At 42.2% G+C, this 13,520-nt stretch overlaps 1 protein-coding gene across 1 annotated transcript in view; it reads right to left on the minus strand.

Moving 5' to 3' along the window:
* Positions 1 to 13,520, minus strand: part of GTF2F2 (general transcription factor IIF subunit 2) — a 97,092-nt gene that overhangs the window by 48,642 nt on the left and 34,930 nt on the right. Inside the window, exon 6 of the mRNA XM_075087256.1 lies at positions 4,093 to 4,174. Within this exon, the coding sequence (XP_074943357.1) occupies positions 4,093 to 4,174 (82 nt within the window). The remainder of the gene's footprint in view (positions 1 to 4,092; positions 4,175 to 13,520) is intronic.

Genomic DNA, 13,520 nt, shown 5'->3' on the forward strand with positions numbered 1-13,520 from the left:
TGAGAATGAAACAAGGGCTCTGGATTTATCCCAGTTTTTGCCTGCCATCCACTACTGTTGGGGAAGTGCTACCAAACACTGCATTCAACAACTGCTTGAGATGCACTTTGCATGTGCCTCCAAAACCACCCCCCCAGCACTGTGAACCTGGTGCCCAGCCACCCCCTTGCAAAGGACCTGAGTAGTCCTGGAGACCTTGTTGTAGCCACTTGACAATGTCAGTTTGAATCAGCTGTGCAGAAGAGAGATTAACATCCCAGAGATTATGGTTTTTTCTTCTCAACTTCTCCTCAAGACGACATGTAGTCTGAGATGTGTTAAAATTATTTTTAAAAAATAAATAATAATTAAAAAATATTTTCTCTGTATGGGAAAGGGGGACTGAGAAAAAATTGGGGAAGAAGTTTGCTCTGGTCAGAGAGAAGAACAGAACAGACTTGAAGACCAGTGCAAGGACGGGAACAAGTAATCTGACAGAGGGAATATGAGATGGGGTGCATGCCAGCCCCTCATTTTCTCTCTTTTGTGCATACCAAAAGTCACTCAGGAGTATCTGAACCTTATTCTCATCTCAAGTCATCTGTAGCTTGAGGGGATCCTGCATATTTGGGGGACTCTTCTCCCCCTGTGTGCCATCCTTCCCAGTGCAGGCTAGCCTCTTGGAGGACCTCTCTCTTTGTGAAGTTATTAACCCCAAGGCGATTAAGCACTGGGACCATGGAATAAGGTAATGGAAGTAAAAACCTCTAAGCCTCACAAAGATGAAGTTAAGGGACAGATAATGCCTCCTTATGGTGGAAAGCTGACTACAGTACGGTGAAGAAAATGATCTAGTTTGAGTGGGACTGGCTGGGGTGAATGTGGAGCCTGCCTAGGGCAGCCTGGCAGAAGGAAAAGACTGCCCACCTAAGGGGACATGGATGGTGGGGGCGCAAGACCAGTGTAAATACAGTGTGTGCCATACAATGCGCCTTGTGTGTAACCCCGTCTGTGATACACACCCTCTGCTACAACATTTCACATGCCACCATCTTCTTGTGTCCTACAGGTTTGATGGGGCAAGAAGGGAAGAATCAACCAGGACGAGCAGCCTAGAGGCATTCTTTTCTGTGACTACCACACAGTAAAATGGTCTGCAGTTAGGAACAGAGTCTGCCTGGTTTTTTTCACTACACAGTCCAAATATTTTTAAGTAAGACCATGAGATCTACTCCCACAAGACAGAAATTAGGACAGGTGCTTCGAAACCACATATTATTTTCCAGCTAGCTGCACAGTAGCATCACCAGCAGTAACTGCAAATGTATAACTAATCATTAAGGCACTACAAAGAACAAATACATTGTTAATAAAAAATTTCTAGGAAATTCAATAGCAGGAAGCTTTACTAGTGTAGGGTAGCAGGTGTTTCATGGTATTTGTTCCTCTTCTACAACTTGAAGTTCAGGAAAATAGAAACAAGAAATATCTGCCAACAAGAAAATTCCCAAAATAGAAAATAACAAGTGAAGGTCACAGAACCTTTGTTTTACCTTTCCAACTAGTTATCCCTAGACACACATTTGTACCTTGTAGTCAAAGTTTTCTGAACATCAGCCATGTACATCCTTCCCATAATCAAATCAAAGGTTGCTCTGTGGGAAAAAAAGCCTTCCTTCCATCTGCTACGTTTGACAATGCTTTCACCCATACATGTCACCAAATTCTGTGCTTTCATTACCCATCCTTAAACCCACATGTCACAGATATCTCCCACCTAACTGCTGGCAGCCCCATCAAAAGACCATCACTTTGTCTCCTGACTGAAACTGTACAGAGCACCATGGAAATCAAATGCCACACCACACCACGCACCCAGCAACCAATTTCCTTGACCCAGATACAGACAGTAAAATAGAGGGGATCCATATCTGCATTTAATACCAGGGAGGCATATAATCCCTTTTGGCCACTGCCCGCTCTCAGAAAACAAATTATTACAGTTATTGGAGTGTGCAGCTTAACTTCATTTTCTAGATCTTCAAAGTTTGAAGCAACTGCATTTATCTTTTAATTTTATTTTCTTCCTGACTCAGTTTACTATTGTAACACTTAAAGCCTACACAACAGACTTGCTGTTTTATCAATATTATCAATTCCACCTTTGGAGAGTCTCTCTCATGTAAAGCTCAATAGTAAATAGAAAAAAATGAATAAAAATGGTTTAATATAACACAGTTCTATAACTTATCTGTTTTATCTTCAATGCCGTCACTGTTACAAAGCACAAATTCAGACTGCAGCATGTTGAGGGTGGGAGAGAGTAAAAGGAGTGAAAAGTTAGATCCTACTCCTCAAATACCAGAAACGTTATTTGGATATAAACCAATTTCTTCTGAGGCTGTGACTGCTAGATCTGCTGAATCTCATGCTGATTCCCACCAGATACGATTTTCTTTTTTAACTTTTCGCTAAAAGGAAAAAAATCTTTCACAACATGAAATTTAGAAGCTAGGCATACACAGCCTGACAATTTTTCTACAGGAAAGAAAAAACAAGGGTACTGTCAGTTTTCAGCTGCCAGTGCTTCCAAACACAAAACCTGCCTTGGTGTTTGTATCCTTATTGCTCCTAAATGAGTTGAACATGACAAAAATCAAAGAACAGGAGGGGCTATGTGTGCATGACAGAAAGTAGAATGCTGAAAAATTCAAAGTTTGGGTAGTATGTCATTAAGGCTATCAGTTTCGGTTTGGTCTCCTGCTGTGGCCTCACCAGAAGCTTATCTGATAGATTAATAATCTGTAACACTGACTGCATACAAAATGCAAAAAACCACTTAGATCAGGCAACCTGTGATTAAAATAATTATGAAGCAAATACACCCCACAGACTATATTTGTATATATTTAAAATTGCCAGATTGAAATGAGTCCTTTTGTAGTAAGATCACATTTGCTTCATACTCCATTTCACACTGATGACAAAAATCATGACAGCAATCACAGAACACAGTCTGAAATGAAGTAGTTCACTGTACTTGAGCAAACTTATGGCACTGATTTGCCAACAGCTAGAACATAGATTCTCAGAATTGAATAAACACAATAAGGAAATACTGGAGCAGTTTAGATGACAGAGGAGGTTAATAAGATATAAGATACTGTAAATGTAGTATATGGTACAGAGAAGACAGATCGGGAGTTGAGGAAAAATGTTTCTTTGCTTCTTCTGCGGTTTTTCTGATGATTCTAAAACTAGTCACAAACGATTCTCTTCCTGACATTTCCTGCTTTGCATTTCTCTATTTACAACAAACTCACAATATAAAAGGGTGACTTAATTAAAACCCACATGCTCAAAATATATATGTATTTCACATAGTGCACAATTCAATTCAAAATCTGATTTATTACTAGAGAATGTCATCAAGTTAATTATCCTTATGATATATGAATCACATGGTAAATTCTAGGTGTATCAGATAAAATTTTCACAAGTCACTAAATGATACTGTTAAATTCATGTCTTATGGTTTCCATGCCCCTTCTGACATTTTCAGCCATTACCTTTTCTAGCAAGCATGCCAGTTTAGGTCTAGCACTTCTCCCAGAACTCTTTCCTATTTTGGGCATTTTAATACCTCTTCAAGAGGTGCTCTTCATCTACTATGGCACAGTATTAAGTGGAATTAAATTTGGACAATCCACACAGAAACACAGAAACAAGAAGCTTGTCCTGACCAGACCAATGTAAACCTTTAAGTCCTCGGGAAATTCAGTTTTAACCACTTTTGAATATAGGTATATATTCATTAGATTCATACATTCAGGTATGAAGAGGTACGACACGTGCTTGAGCAAGACTTTTGCACATGATGGAACACAGAAATCTACATCATCCCACCAGACACTACCAGAGGGAGGTACAAGCCCCACACCAGACTTCATTCCTTCCCTACAGTAAATCCACCCCAAAAGCAAGAACAGTTCCAATCCTGTATAAATCCTATGTAAGACCATGATAATACTGAAGTCATCCATCCGCAGTAAGGCAATAATAAAAGCATCAAAGCCAGATATCACATCTCCCTTTGTAATAGAGCACTCCTACCTTTTCAGTTTCATATAATTTTCACTAGCTGCAGGTCTGCATTCAGCACGTTGCACCACTATTCCTTCCAAGGAAAGTTTATCTAGAATGAAAAAAAACCAAAGCAAAACTGGACATTAAAATAAGATTCACCAACATGGTCAACATTTGAATTATTTTTCACTAATTAAGCATTTAGTAAATATAATATAATTATAAATTTGCAAATCTCAGATTAAGTTCTAAATCTCTGCTATTCAGACACTGAAGACATAAGCAGGAAAAATATGCTTGCACAGCTGATAATCCCTAGACTTTCTTATTTTGCCATCAGATGTTGTAAATATTAAGAATGAATCTTGAAGACCAAATTTTAAATAAGAGATGGCAACTGTGTGGTCCTCTTTTCTCTAGATTGTTACACTCAGCTTACCTAGGAACCGTTTTTTGGCAATATGCATTGAATACAATCAGGGGCCATGAAAAAAAAATCTACAAAGAGAACCCAATCATCAAAGCATCCAAAATTAGTGAAAAATAAAATGAGAGCTAACTTCATTCCTATCCTCATAAAAAGAGCAACCTCTTTTCAACTTATTACAGTAAAAAAAAATTGTTCACTAAAGGAACATAATACAATAAAGTAATAATAATACTATGCATGCTATCACCCATCGAATAGAAATAAAAACTTGCAGCTAGTAATCTAGGAGATCACATACTAAATTGTAGTTAATACCGCTCTCTGTACGTTCACCTCTGTGACACAGTCCCTTTGTAATACAACATGAACATCTTCTTGCCTAAAGCAACGACAACTAACAGCAGTGCAATAATACCAGCCTACTCCATAAAGGTGGAAAAGCCTAAAAATTAAAAGTAACTTGACATAGAAAGGAAGAAAGATGCAATGGTGGTCAAACACCTGTTTTTCTACTATGATATTGTAGTGCACGGCGGGGATGAAAGGCAACATAACCACCTGGTTTGGGCATAGCCAGTACAATATATATGAAATATACACCTCTGGGAACAGCTTTGCGTAACACAAAAGGATGAGGTCTCTTAGCTTTAATGGCTTGATTAGTTCTTGCTATTTAAAATTACCTTCCAACAGCGAGCCTTGTCTTGTTTGAGTTGTAGGGTTCTACACTGTCACCCTCACCTTCTGCTGGCAACGTCACAGAAGATAACAGAAACACTTAGAAGTACTGATGCCAGGTAACACAAGGCACTCTTTCTGAGACATCTGTTAACTTCTCTATTGTTTTACAGACTGAAATATTATGATGTCTGGAAATCTAAGTCTGCTCTCCCTGCAAAATGCAGAAAGAGATTACTTCAACACTAAGTATTTAAAAATTATTGAATTTAAAATTTCTTGGTTTGATTTGAACTAAATCCTTGAAAGGAATAAGAATGCTATACTTTTCCAGGTAGTTTTGAATGAAACAAAGCAAATTTATTTGAAAACACTTCTGGTTTTACAAATTCCTAAGGTTTATGGTCAGGAGAGACAACCTGGCCAATTTGCCTGACCTCTGGCAGATCACAGACTGATAAATTTTATCCTATTTCTTCCATACAGAACCTAGCAACTTATGTGTGGCTAAAGTGGTACTAATATTGCTGCTTAATTTCTAATAAAATTTGACTCCAGCTTCTAGCAGTTGGTTCTTCTTATGTCTTTCTATACTATGCTAAAGAACCTTCTAGTACTTGGTGTTTTCTCCCTGTGGAAGTACTTACACATTATAATCAAGTCACCTCTCAATCATCTTTTCAATAAATGAAGTATTCCAAGCTTGTGCATTATCTCACTACAAGGCATTTTATGCCACATTTAAATAAGTTTTAGGCTCTTACCTGCACCTTGACAATGACATTTTAAGAATACAGAGGCCAGAAAATAGACGCAATACTTCTGTATTGGTCTTACCAAAACCATATTATAGAGAGGTAAAATAACAGTTACAGGAGAAGAGGCTGGAATGTCTCTCTCCTCACTTGAGCCATCTCAAGGTTATTCAGCAAACTGTCTGAATTCAGCTGGGAGAGGCAAGAAGGGAGACACTTTCACAAGAAAATTGGTCCCAGCTCCTTTAGAATTCAATGATCACCCATCTGGTGGGCTTTTTGTGGTAAAATCACAGAACCACAGAATGGCAGGGGTTGGAAGGGACCTCTGGAGATCATCTTGTCCAACCCCCCTGATTGAGCAGGCACACCTAAAGCAGGGGGCACAGGAATGTGGCCAGGCGGGTTTTGAATGTTTCCCAGAGAAGGAGACTCCACAACCTCCCTGGGCAGCCTGTTCTGCTGCTCTGGCACCCTCACAGGAAAGAAGTCTTTCCTCATATTCAGGTGCAACTTTCTCTGTTCCAACTTGTGCCCATTGCCCCTTGTCCTGTCTCTGGGCACCACCGAAAAGAGTCCAGTCCCATCCTCCTGACACCCACCCTTTAGATATTTATAGGTATTGATGAAATCCCCCCTCAGTCTTCTCTTCTCCAGGCTGAACAAACCCAGGTCTCTCACCCTTTCCTCATCAGGGAGATGCTCCAGTCCCCTATTCATCTTCATAGCTCTCCAATGAACTCTCTCCAGTAGTTCCCAGTCTTTCTTGAACTGGGGAGCCCACAACTAGATGTGGCCTCACTAGGGCAGAATAGAGGGGGAGGATAACCTCTCTTGACCTGCTGGCCACACTCCTTTTAATGCACCCCAGGATACTGTGGGCGGCCTTGGCCACAAGGGCATATTGCTGGCTCATGGGCACCTTGCTGCCCACCAGCACTGCCAGGTCCTTCTCAGCAGAGCTGCTTTCCAGCAGGTCAGCCCCCAACCTGCACCAGTGCATGGGGTTGTTCCTCCCCAGGTGCAGGACCTTGCACTTGCTTTTGTTGAATTTCACGAGGTTCCCCTCAGCCCAGCTCTCCAGCCTGTCCAGGTCTCGCTGGGTGGCAGCACAGCCTTCTGGTGTATCAGCCACTCCTCCCACTTTTGCATCATCAGCAACTTGCTGAGGTTACACTCTAGCCCATCATCTAGGCCATTGATGAATATGCTAAACAGCACTGGAGCCAGCAGAGACCCCTGGCGAACACCGCTAGTGACAGGCCTCCAACCAGATTCTGCCCCGTTGATCACAACCCTCTGAGCTCTGTTGTTGAGCCAGTTCTCTGTTCACCTCACTGTCCACTCATTCAACCCACACTTCCTTAGCTTTTCTATGAGGATGTTACAGGAGACAGTGTTGAATGCCTTACTAAAGTCAAGATAGACAACATCCACTGCTCTCCCTTTGTCAACCCAGCCAGTCACACTATCACAGAATGCTATCAGGTTGGTCAAGCATGATCTTCCCTTGATGAATCCACGCTGACTGTTTCTGATAACCTTCTTTTCCTCTACATGCCTGGGAGATGACCTCCAGGATGAACTGCTCCATCACCTTTCCGGGGATAGAGGTGAGGCTGACTGGCCTATAGTTCCCCAGGTTCTCCTTCTCGCCCTTTTTGAAGACTGGAGTGACATTGCTGTCCTCCAGTCCTTGGGCACCTCTCCTGTCCTCCATGACCTTTCAAAGATGATGGAGAATGGCTTAGCGACAGTATCTGCCAGCTCCCTCAGCACTCGTGGGTGCATCCCATTGGGTCCCATGGATTTGTGAGGATCCAGTTTGCCTAGGTGATCTCTAACCCAATCCTCCTCAGTCAGGGGGAAGTCCTCCTTTCTCCAGATTTTGTCTGTCACCTCTAGGAGGTGGGATGACTGAGGGCCAGCCTTAGCAGTAAAGGCTGAAGCAAAGAATGCATTTAGTAACTGCCTTCTCTGCATCCTGTGTCACCATGGCACCCACTCCGTTCAGCAGCTGGTCCACAGTTTCCCGTTTTTCTTTTACTACTGAGGTATTTGAAGAAGGCCTTCCTGTTATCTGTGACATCCCTTGCCAGATTTAGTTCCAAGTGGGACTTGGCCGTCCTCTGACAACGTTCCTATATTCCTCCCAAGTGGCCAGTGCCTTTTTCCACATACTGTAAGCCTCCTTCTACTATCTGAATTGTTCTAGAAGCTCTTTGCTCATCCATGCAAGCCTCATAGCTCCTTTGCTTGACTTCTTCCTCCCAGGGGTGCACTCAGAGGAAGTGGTACTTCAATACTGACCAGCTCTTTTGGACTCCCCTACCTTCTAGAGCCCTAACCCATGGGATTCCTCCAAGCAGGTCTGAAGAGACTGAAGTTAGCTCTCCTTAAGTCCAGGGCTGTAAACCTACTTGTCGTCCTGCTTCTACCAAGCAGGACTCTGAACTCCACCATCTCACAGTCACTGCAGCCAAGGTGAACCCCCAACCCCCACAGCCTGAACCAGACCTTCTTTGTTTGTTAGTATACAGTCCAGCAGCACATCTCGCCTTGTTGGCTCCTCCACCACCTGTGTCAAAAAGTTGCCCTCAACGCTCTGCAGGAACCTCCTGGATTGTGCACACCTTGGCGTGTTGGTTTTCCAGCAAATATCAGGGTGGTTGAAGTCCCCCATGAGAACCAGGGCCTGAGATTTTGAGGCTACTTCCAGCTGTCTGTAGAAGGCTTCGCCAACTTCCTCTTCTTGATCAGGTGGCCTGTTGCAAATGCCTACAACAGTGTCACCCATAGTGGCCTGCCTCTTGATTTTTACCCATAAGCTCTCGACTCATTCTTCCTCCACCCCTAGGCAGAGCTTCATACATTCCAGTTGCTCCCTCACATAAAGAGCAACTCCCCCACCTCGTCTTGCTGGTCTGTCTTTCCTAAAAAGTATGTAGCCATCCATGGCAACATTCCAGTCACACAAGCTGTCCCACCATGTCCCTGTCAGGTTGGCAGACTAGCGTCTCAGTGCCTTTTAACAGAGAGTCACCACTACGAGCACTTGTCTCTTCTTTTTACGATACCGCTCTGTGCTGCTAGTACAGTTGCACCTTGGTTTGGGGGATTTTTTTGTGGGGGTGTGTGCATCTGAGTCCCATGACTGTGCTTCATGTTTAGATGGCTAAAACTGGGTTAAGATAAATTTGTTTCTAAAAATCAAGCTCTGGGGGTTGATGGAGCTGACTGGCAATTTTATCACTAATACGCCTATTTTGAGACTTTTCCAAGCCTCACATTTTACCTGTGTGCTCCACATTCCCTGTTCCTAGGTATATAATTGCTTCTGCCTTGGTTAAAATGCATTGCCTTTAAACAGATTCTGTGAATTAAGCAGCCCCAGTCACACCGTGACAGTCCTGTCTTAGTTATTCACTGTCTGACCAACATTTGTGTCAATCACGACACATTTTATAAACAGTGATTCTCACTTACCACTGTCCTTCTTGCTAATACTAGAGGAGGCTCTTCAAACTACAGCCCGAGTGGCTTTCTGCTGGTAATTACTTTCTGATAACTGTCAGCCAGTTTTTAATCTTGTTCTGTGCTTGCTTTTTTTATTTTTGAGACATAAATCAGAATGTCACAAGATTCTAAATTATGTGCAATGTGAAATGCTAAGCAGGCTAAAAACATGCTGGTACTTTATCAAACTCACAGTCTCCAAAATGAACAAAATTAAGTTTGTTTGACAAGAAAACCTTTACATAAAGTCATGTTTGCTAGCATTCATTATATTTCTGATCTCTTCTACCTCTTTAATGCCGTGACAATTTTTTCACTAGTTTCTATGGTACAGATTCAAGGCTAACTAGCATATACTCATCTGAGCCATCCAACCCTGCTATGTGAACACTGGCATGTAGCTATCTATCTCTCTGCACCTTGCACAATTTTCAAAGTATTCTGAAGTTTTAAGAATCAGGATCAGTGAACCAGATAGCTCACACGCACCGAATATTTAGGAAATTAACCTGCCAACTAAACATGCTTATCCTTAGTAATATCTCATCTTCAATGTCCTGGCTAATACCCTCTTTTAATTACCACTGATCCGGATTTGGCTTTCAATGTTCCAGTCACTTCACAGTACAAGGCTGTCGTCTGCAGGAACATCACCTTGCAGGTAAGCTAGTCTGCTGTCAAAGCTCATCCACCGTCCAAAAGCCAAGGTTTATGTCCCACTTTCCCTGAACCCTCTTGGGGATTGTAACACATCCAGAGAGTCTAGCACAATAAATCTGCAAAGATGCATGCAGACCCCTGGATACAAGACTGTAGTGGGGGAACAGAGTTTTTACTCCCTTCGCAGACTCATTAGTCCTCATTCACCAAATTAAAATTCAGAGACCTGAGTCTGTCTCTTCACTTGTTGCAGGACCAGAGCTGCAATGAAAAGACATCCACAGTGCTACACTTCTGCCTCAATACTTCCGTAGTCATATCAGCCTAGAAGGCACAGGATGAATAGCGCGTGAAAGCGGCAATTCCCTGTTAAAAATACCTACTCAAAATAAAGCAGATAGTATAAGATAAATTAATAGGTCTGGAAGACTAGCTAAGACCAGCGATTAGAAGGGAAAACAGGCATTTTCCCAAGCATCTTACACTCTCAGTTGCCCTGTGTGTGGTAGCAGGTGCAAGTACAACTGTCAGTGCAGCTCCAGACAGGCTGGTCTACATAACCCATACCTTCATCATTGCATGCTCATCCTGACCTCTCTGCTTGAATTCCTGCCTGCCAATTCATAAAGGAATTTCAACTGTTGACTCTTTCAGTGAGATGAATAGGGAGATATGCTGGGGAGATGCCAGTTCCAGCTTCAAATCCTGCTGACAATCACTATCAAACGAACAGAATAAGGTTAAAACACTTCAGAATAAGGTTAAAACACTTAAGGCAATCTTAATAAACTGGGGAAATCTACTGGAATCATAGATTAGTTTGGGTTGGAAGGGACCTTTAAAGGTCATCTAGTCGAACCCCTAAATTATGCAGAAGATGGTCTGACAGGGGTTGGGTTTTGTGGTTGGGATGGGGTATTTTGTGTTTTGCTGTGGGTTTTTTTGTGCGTGTTTTTTTTTGTTTTTTTTTTTTTTTAAGAGAGATGGACTGGCTTGGAGGTTTTAATGTGTTAGTTTTCTAGTCTGACTGCACCCAGCTCCAATTTCCAGACACTGGGTCTTGTTAGACCATCGAGTGCTAAGTTGAAGAGCCTGCTAAGAAAGCATTTCTGCCCATACAAGCACTTATGTACTCTCCACCTTTATCAAGCCTAATAAAAATAAATCGTGTTTTCTCGAATCTTCCGTTAGGCCTGTTTTTCAGCTTCTTAATCATTCTTATTGGCCTGAGAAAGTTCAGTTCATGAACATCTCTCCTGAGCTGTGGGCCTCATGGCCAGACTCGATGGTGTGTGGTACAGGATCTGGAGTTTACCAGCTCCTGCTCTTTGTGAGAGGTGCCACGGAAGGAGGAGTTGAAGACCTGCCTCAGGATGCACGACTCCCAGGCAGCAGGAAAAAGTGGAAGAAAGTGCAGTAAGGACATGCTATGGGCACATGTGCCTCCAGCTCCTTAGCAGGTAGAAGTCGGGCCATTGCCTCCCAGTGTCCTGGTTGTTCCTGCTGCCCACTTCTACTTCTGTGTAGCTTCCCAGGCTATTGCATGTGATGGCTGGACAAGGAGTAGCCTCAGCCTGTACTAGACCTCAGCTGTGCTCTTCCAGAGCAGAGTCGTTTTGTGGCACCTCTCTTTCAAAGGGCAGCCTTGAAGCTGGTGCCCTCCTCAGCTAGAGAACAGGATTGCCCAGTCTTCACTTGGCGCTCCCTTATTTAGGTATCCAAAGATACACAGTACATTTGTTTTAATAACCACTGTGCAGAACGATGGCCTCGTGTTCAATTGTTGATGATGCATTATACGCAGGGCAAAGCCTCTTCCCTACCCTTCCCGCAAACATAGATATTGCAAGCCCCATCTACACCCTAGGCGTATAAACTTCGTATTTCGCTTTATTAAAATGTTATCCTAACCAACTATCCAAATGGTTCTGTATCAGCAATGTTTGTCCTTCTTGATTACATTCTTAGTGCATATCATCTCCAAACTTCATCAGTAACTACCTCCTTCTTGATCAGTGACTAAAAATAAATAGGACCAAGAACCAAATCACAGCAACATTTTAGTGATAATTCTCTGCTTAACATTTGCAAGGTTAAAACCTCACAAATAATTTTCGTATACTTAAGTGAGAGGGAAACTAATACAGTATATATTCTAATTCAAGATGACAAATGGGACACTCTCAGAGATTTAACAGGAAAAAAAAGCATTACCTCCTTTGCTGAACAAATTGTAATAAAAAAAGGAAAAAAAATTGGCACAATCCATTTTCCCCTCCACCCACATTGATCAGTATTATATTACTCTCCCTTAATTTTTAACTGATTGACTTCCAAGTCAGATGTTTTATTGGGTTTTGTACAGTCCCTTTCATTTTTAAATACCTGGGCCATCCATTTCACCTTTCAAACACTGGCGCAGCATTTGCTTTTTCAGTCTTGCAGAACTGCAGTGCTCAAAAATTATTGAAAATAGCAACAGCAACTGTTGACAGAGTTTCTTAAGTAGCTCTTTTAAAACTCTTGAACGCAAAGTGTTGAGACTTGATGATCTGAAAATCTTCAATTTCAATTAGTGTGTAAAGCTTGTCTTCAATAGCTGTTAATCAACATCCTGGAGTTATTATTGGAATGAGAATATCTATGCTACTAGAACTGTGAGATAGTATCTATTGAATGGTTTAACTGTCCAACAACCTGGCCAATTTTCTGTGTTATGACATTAAATCACTAGCAAATTGCCTCGATAACCTAAACAGATTTCATTAGCATGGCTTCCTAAGACACTTCAAAAATTCTCTACCTTTTATAGCTGAGATTTCCCCTCATATCCTTTTATAGTGTAATAAATAAAAGTAGCTGTTTTCTGTAACCCAGACCATTTTCACTGACAGTAGACTCTCAGTGAAGCTGACACTGTTTGGACATGTAAGCTGAACCCTAGCTAAAGCACCCATTTCTCTGTGGTGTGCTCCAGTTCTGAATCCTCAGCTCCATGGCATGCTCAGGCTTCTACACCAGGAGGTTCAGAAGGAGGATGGAAGTTGAGGAAGAATGAGGTTATTTTCCAAAGAGAACATGTAGGACGGAATAAGGCGTGGATGCCTAGCCCCCTCCTCCTTGGATTTGTTTTCCTGTGTAGCTGATAAGACACCAGCACTGCATTTTCACTGTCTCCAAGATGGCTTGTCTGAGAAGAAACTGAAAAGCTCCATGGACTGCCATCCTGGTACAGCCCAAAGGGTGAGTAACCTGGAAATGGAGTACTAGTACTACAGCCACTCTCTTAAGTGGGTGCCAGAGAGTGCTTAGTGTATTTTCTGACTTAATCTGGACCCAAAACAATATCCTTCCAATTGCTGGATTCCAGCCCTATTCCTCCCTTGAATGGCCAATCCCAGCAAGCAGGTGACACT

Source organism: Phalacrocorax aristotelis, chromosome 1 (assembly GCF_949628215.1).
Source record: "Phalacrocorax aristotelis chromosome 1, bGulAri2.1, whole genome shotgun sequence".
Taxonomy (NCBI): domain Eukaryota; kingdom Metazoa; phylum Chordata; class Aves; order Suliformes; family Phalacrocoracidae; genus Phalacrocorax; species Phalacrocorax aristotelis.